The sequence below is a fragment of the Diuraphis noxia genome, unplaced genomic scaffold, assembly GCF_037042655.1.
Source record: "Diuraphis noxia isolate RWA-SAM2 unplaced genomic scaffold, SU_Dnox_SAM2 contig0012, whole genome shotgun sequence".
NCBI lineage: Eukaryota > Metazoa > Arthropoda > Insecta > Hemiptera > Aphididae > Diuraphis > Diuraphis noxia.
The window spans coordinates 1692317-1699154 of NW_028301722.1; the positions used below are offsets into that span (position 1 = coordinate 1692317).

The 6838-nt window shown below is 32.5% G+C and overlaps 1 protein-coding gene and 1 pseudogene across 1 annotated transcript; both read right to left on the reverse strand.

Moving 5' to 3' along the window:
• Positions 1-2298: 2298 nt before the first annotated feature.
• Positions 2299-4343, reverse strand: LOC149054060 (uncharacterized). Its single transcript, XM_089230650.1, has one exon. The coding sequence runs from the start codon at positions 4323-4325 to the stop codon at positions 3660-3662; it is 666 nt and encodes a 221-aa protein (XP_089086776.1). The 5' UTR covers positions 4326-4343; the 3' UTR covers positions 2299-3659.
• Positions 4344-5038: 695 nt separating this feature from the next.
• On the reverse strand, positions 5039-6193 carry LOC149054061 (uncharacterized; annotated as a pseudogene).
• Between the last annotated feature and the right edge of the window lie 645 nt (positions 6194-6838).

Here is a 6838-nt window from a genome sequence, read left to right on the forward strand (position 1 = left end):
TGAGCAACCACATAAAAGTCCCGAAATTACATAAACCCATTGAAAACCCAAAGTTATCCCGAGATGAAATACGGTTTCAGACAAAAGTACCGCAGCCTATGCCTGACGGCAGTAGACGAATATTATCTGCCGTTAAACGCCGAAGAGATAAACCTATTCCGGGCAACCAATCACCAGTATCCACGGATACGACGAAACTGAAATCACCACTCGGATGAAACGGAATTATGTTAATTACTTCGTTTTTTTTTTACGTCATGGTTGTATGTAAAATAAAAAAATTAAATCAAAAATTTGATTATCGTAACCTTGAACTTGTCATGTGTGGTTTGTGGTATGTGTGTTCATTCTTTGTCCGTATAAATGTCGGTATTTTATAGGTTTCAAGACGCGCTCATCTCATGATCGGAATTCGAAAACTGGTTTTCCGTGATGTCTACGACTTCTCTTTCTCCTTCATTCGATCCCGGATCGGTTTTTATCAAATTTCGAAATTCTAAATATGACAGAAACTTGTGATACAGGTATTGATTTTTGTTTAAAAACTCATTCACACCTCGAACATCTTCGACCAACTCTCTAATTTCATCATCCGGTCGATCAACGTTCAATACGGTGTTAGTAAAATTTATAATATAATCTTTGAAGACACCTTCCTCGCGTGAAAGAAGCGCAAACATTTTCGATACTTTCCACGTGAGGCGTAAATGTTTATTTTTTACCTCGTCTGTACTCAGTACCATATCATTTAACATGTTATAGAATTCCATAAAATTATTTTTTGTCGCAATCATTTCTTGTTCACGGTCTCTAATCAATTCGTTCAGCATCGATATGTTGTTCATTTTTTCACCTATACGTTTTTCTAACTCTTCTTGTATGTTTTCAATGTTTTGTTTACTTTCTTTAAGGTTGGAAATTTCATATTCTAAATTTGAATTTTTCGCATTTAAATTTTCAACACTCTTGCTGTTGAAACGCAATACAAAATCATAATTCTTTTTTAAAGTTTCTAATTCTTGATTTTTTGTCTTAAACTTGGATTTTAATTCTACAATGGTACGAACTGCTTTTTTGTGGTTTTTTTTTGCACGGTCGTACAAAATTTGGGTAGTTTTTGTTTTTTTAGTAATTTCGGATAATTTTTTATTTTCCATCACGTAATTTTGTAATTCACTGTTTAACTTGTGAAAATGATTTTTTATATCTACTAATAATACTTTTGTTGACAATTTCGCACCAACACCGTCGTCGTGTTCCGATATCTCTATTTTTTTTAAAATGGTCCATAATTTATACGTTTGTTGTTCTAGTTCTTTTTGATTTTTTCTAGCTTCGATTCCTAGATTCCTATACATTTGTAATTTACCGCTAGTATTTGTGACTGCAGTGTTTAATATTATAAAATCACTTAGATTGTGCATGATAGCCAATTTGATTTCATCAATCACAACTGTTTTTAAAGATTCGCCGTCTTTCATAGAATTCATTATTCTAGGTAGGTTTGGAATTAATTGTTCTACGGTTTTAATGTTTACAGCATTGGCGATGGTGAGAGCAGTTATATCTTCGTGTTTATGTGTTTCTAACAGACCGTTAGCGGTAGATGTCATAATTATTATTTTTAAAATAGAGGAAATTCAAAACAAAAATAACACTTATAACACTATTATACCGAATTGCATAACATCTGTAATTTTAATTCGTGTTTACCTCCTGCAACCTACGGGTGTACCGAAATCTGCCCGAAGGGATACGAGGGGTGTAGTTTTTTGAAAAAAAACTAAAAAAAGCTCGTTATTCGGTATATTATCATATTCTAGAAAAACTATACCTTTAACGAAGTCAGCCAGAACATATACGAGGGAGGTAGGTTATTGAACAACGCTAAAAAAGTGTGTTTATTCGCTATATTTTTTTTTCTAGAATATCTTTATAAAAAAATTAGCGTGCCATACTTACACCATCGTCATAAGAAAAAAAAATAGCTAGCGCCCATATCACACGACATTTTTATCGTTATTCTAAATACCTTTAATAAATTATATTATTATTATTTTTATATTAAATTGTAGTTAAAGTTATTGACACCGTAGACGACACTAGTAGAATTTGTAGCGCTGCGATTGGCTTAGGACTTTTTGTAAAAAGGAAAGTGGAAGGGGTAAAAAAGATAGGTCGAGGGGGTCGATTCCGCCGGCGCGCGCGTAGAGACTCTGTCCAGTGTTCAATCGGAGAGGACAGAAGTCCTCTCGTAACTATATCTATAACCTGACGTCGTCTTTTAAAAATATAATGTAGCGTCCCAGCATACAGGAGGACAAACGACTGGTGTTGAGGTAGATGGATTGGGTGTAATAAGTATAACAACTTAATTTGTGATTAATTTATTAGATATTTATTTGATTATTATGTAAATAAAACACTTTTACTGCACAAAATGATTTGGTTGTAAAATATTCTAAGTCCGAATAATTAAATTGGACTGGTGTCTGGCGTGAAGGTGCTTGTTCTGACTCTGGTGGCTCACGTCTGAATTGGGTCTAATCGGGGCTCTCCTATATAGTCCAGATAGTCCTACTCTCTGCATTTCCTCTCCTATCGATAAGATACGTATGTGTCCATGGCCGAGTCGTGCAAAAGCGTACGCGTGTATTATTTTAATATCGTAGCTTCCCACGCCCATGCGACCGGTCGGCCACATCCTGGTTATTCGCGACACGTAATCTCCATAACCCGACGACAATAATCATATCTCTAAATACGCCTGCCAAGACTACGATTTCATATTTAATATTTCGTATATTTAATTCCAATTATGGTAATATTTTGGAAAGGCTAGAAGTTTGGCCTTCGATATAACTATTGAGGTCCTACACAATATAATTGGTTGGCGAAATCATACGCCCCAGGGTCACTTATACATATCTACGTGTATATGCGTGTTTAGATGTCTCAGCGGGACGTCAGTACATAGCACCTCCCCCCTAAAAAAAAGGTTTCTGTCCTCAAGACAGAAATCTTTAAATAGTATCTGTAACAGTTACTTTACATTTTTACATTTACAAGCTTTAGCTTGTGTACAAATTCAAATGTTATATGTTTTACAAGTTCTTACAATTTCGTAATTTTACATGCAATGATTATAATGTATAAATATATCTATATGCTTATCGCATTTACAATAATTAGATTACAATAATAATAATGTTTTATATAATATGATATATTTTTGGTTAATAGTTATATTTATAATATATATTTTTTTTTTTTTTTTTTGTTTGTACTTATATAATAATAAAGATTATGTTAGTAGTACATGTATATTCCATTAATTGTTTATTTATTTGATTAACATAATTGTCCTATAATAATATTTTCCCATAACCATAGTTTACATTATTTTTTTTTTTTTTTTTTTTTTTTTTATAACAATATTAATAAAGTTCCTTTAACTAACTTATCCCTTTAATTTAATTCCCTTAACCATACATTCTATACGTTCTAAGTGTATATATATATATTCTAGTTTATAGGTACTATCCGGTTTTTCCGGTGTTCTTTATCTATTCCAACCTATGGACATATGCGTTACGACTCTTTTGCATAGGTCTCAAGTCGTAGCGGTCCATCCATAGTTTTCTATTATCTACCTATAGTTATCTAAAATGTTTAATTAAATTATCATACCCCATTTTTCTTATCACGTGGTCAAACATACATTTTGTAAATTGTACATCCGTCCGAGGATCGTGGGCATGTGTTATATTATGTGTCTTTTTACAAACTGCATCATGCGTTTCTTGGAGGTTCAGCAATCTCCCTATTTTATCGAACTTTCCGATATCGGTTTCGAATATTATCTCTTTATTTGCTAGTTTTTCTAACCTTATGCTGAAATTTTGGTCGAACCTCGTGTCGTAACAAGTAATGTTAAGAATCGGAACCTGGTTTATTTTTAATTTATGTAATACTCTTACATCCGAATGTCCGTTCCATAGTACGATTATATTAATTTTATCTCCATGTGCTAAATATTCCTCTATATATTCCTTATCTAAATTATTTAATTCTGTGTTTAAACTTAACTCTAACTGTCCTAAACAAGTATCTCTCAACACTTCTTTACATCTAAAAATACGTTTAATTTCTTTTCTTACTACCACAACCTCTCGGTCCAATATAGGTCTGACCTCCGTGTTGGTTGGTAGTACTAACGGTCTTCCCTCCAATTTCCTTATTTTGTATCTGTCCAAACTATTGGATATGGCCCCGGATATCAGAACCATATCAGTCTTATTTATCATCGAAAATTCAAAATCCATGATGACAAACTTGTGTGTTTCTTTTCTGTTGATTAATTTAATAGGTCATTATTTTTAATATGTATAGTTTTAAATCTATTTTTACCCCCTATTTTATACTATACTTTATTATATTATACTTATATCTTATTTACGAATTATACTTAATTATTATTTTTATATTTTTATTACTTTCTAATATTAATTATTTTACATTTCCCTTACAGTAATTTAATCTTTTATTCTTGGTGGACATAAGGACAATCTGTCCGGTGTATCCCCCAGTAGTGGACTTTTAGGTCTTTCTTCCGCAATTATCGGTGTATCAACATAAAATGTACTTCGACTTGTTGGTATAGGGTGTGGAGTTATATTATATCGTGGTTTAATCGGTTCCCAAGTGTTTAATCTACACTTATACGTTATATATATAAATAACAATAGTATTGTCGCAAAGGTCATCAATCCTATTATTATATATATCAAGTAATTATTATTTTCATTTTCGTCACATGTCCTGATTGCCTAAATATTTCGTCATCGATCATACTTTGTACGTCGTCTAAAGAATGTGTTAAATCGTTTACGTTATCTAATTTATGTGAATCATGTCTGGTCTTTATATTAGGTAGATTCAAGTTTTTAATTTGCCTAGGAAGCGTTGCTACTAACTTCCCTTCCCCTACTCGCGGTATAAAGTTAACGTAGTATTTAGATTTAATATCTCTCGTTGGATTCAATATGATATCTTCGGCATATGCCCTACAGTCTTGATTTAGTTTGATTAACCCCTGATGTTTTAGCTTTACTATATATGGTTCTCTATTTCCTTGGCATGTTATTGTTAAGGTTTCCCCACTAGTTGTATAGATCCATGCATTTGCATATTTTAATTTATGAAATATATTTTTAGATAATATGATAATACCTGCCTCGCATGAGCTTGGTAGAGTGTCCGGATTTTTAAATAACGTTATTTCACATGGTTGGTTTTCCGACTCATGTTGAATAGGTTGAAATTCTGGACAAATTGTAAAAACTTCGGTTTCCTTACATTGAAGTAATTGCGTTTCCGTAAACGTGGTGTATTGCCTACGATTTCTAGTAATACCGATGTATTGGAATTCTGGTTTTAGAATAATACTGTGTTTATAATCTATATTTCCGTTTAATTGTGTTTCTATCGGGTGTGGTATAGGTAAAATCCTGTATAATGTTAATTCTATTTCCGTGATCAAAGGTATTCTAATTAGAAAAACTATTTGATTACCGCTATAAAAAACTGCCATTTTAGTAATTTTGCTTAGTTCATATATCTCGCTCGGTTTTGTACCCATTGGTAAATTAAAATTGAGTGGTAAAACTAACTTAATTTCAGTTAGATGTTTTGCAAGTTCCCGTGGCGTTATAAGCGACGGATGAAGTACCCCCGTTCTAGCTGCGTTTATAATCGCACTGATCGTGGTGGTTTCGTATGCGTATTGTGTTAGTAATGCCGTGAAAATACTGTGTATTCTATTCGTGAGAATCAGAGTTTCTAGTGTGTGTGTATTGTTTGCTAATTCGCTAATCTTTTTATATAACATCCCTTGTTTTTCTTCCAACTCCCCATATAATTTATTTATTTCGACGGCAGCCGTACTTACACCTATTATGGCTGATTTTACTACTGTCGTTTGATTTTTAAGTATATGGATCATATTCTCATTACTATGTTCTATCTGACCTATGTGTTCGGTTGTTTCCTTCGTACAGTCGTCATCGCATACTCCGAATAACGTTTTCATAGCCGATCCTATAAAGTTTACTAAACCTCGCTTAGTCCTATGACCTTTCGTAGTCGACTCCCCCTTGCTATCGGACACATATCTGCCTATAGATTCGTACATTTGCTCTCGTTGTATAGAGATTTCTTGGAACATCGTTTTCAATATATTATCAAACCGTGAACAGATTTCATATTCCATCAGCTTATCCTTGCAATGGCTGGTCATTGACATAATTTCATTATATAGTTTATCATGCCTAGCATCGTAATTTTCTAATGGTACATATGTTACGAACTCCCACATAGCCCCTTCGATTCTAACTACCCCTCGATTTTCGCAAAACATTGTTGTTTGATTTTTAAATTCTTCGATGGTATACGGAAGTTGTCCTTGACTCATTGTCACTAGTGTTAACCTACGTAATAATATACTTATTAGTACATGTTAATATACATATACCTTATATTTAGTAACTTAATTAATTCCTATATTCCCGCCATTATTATTTATTTGTTTATTTACTTTATTACTTCTTTTTTTTTTTTTTCAATTACTTCCTACAGTGTACCTATTGTACATCTCTATCAATATTTACTAATTCTACTTCCTTTATTAATTTATTTATCTACGTGATTAACTTATAGTTTATTTCTTATATTATACTATCTTTCGTGTTACTTTCATATTTTATTCAGCATTCTGTTTGTCTCATTTCCTGACCTTCACTTAGTGTTTGTACCATATATCTGTACCTACTTTTATGTA

Coding starts and splice junctions, on each gene's coding strand:
- LOC149054060 (XM_089230650.1), bottom strand. CDS start 4,325: ATGGATTTTGAATTTTCGATGATAAATAAGACTGATATGGTTCTGATA.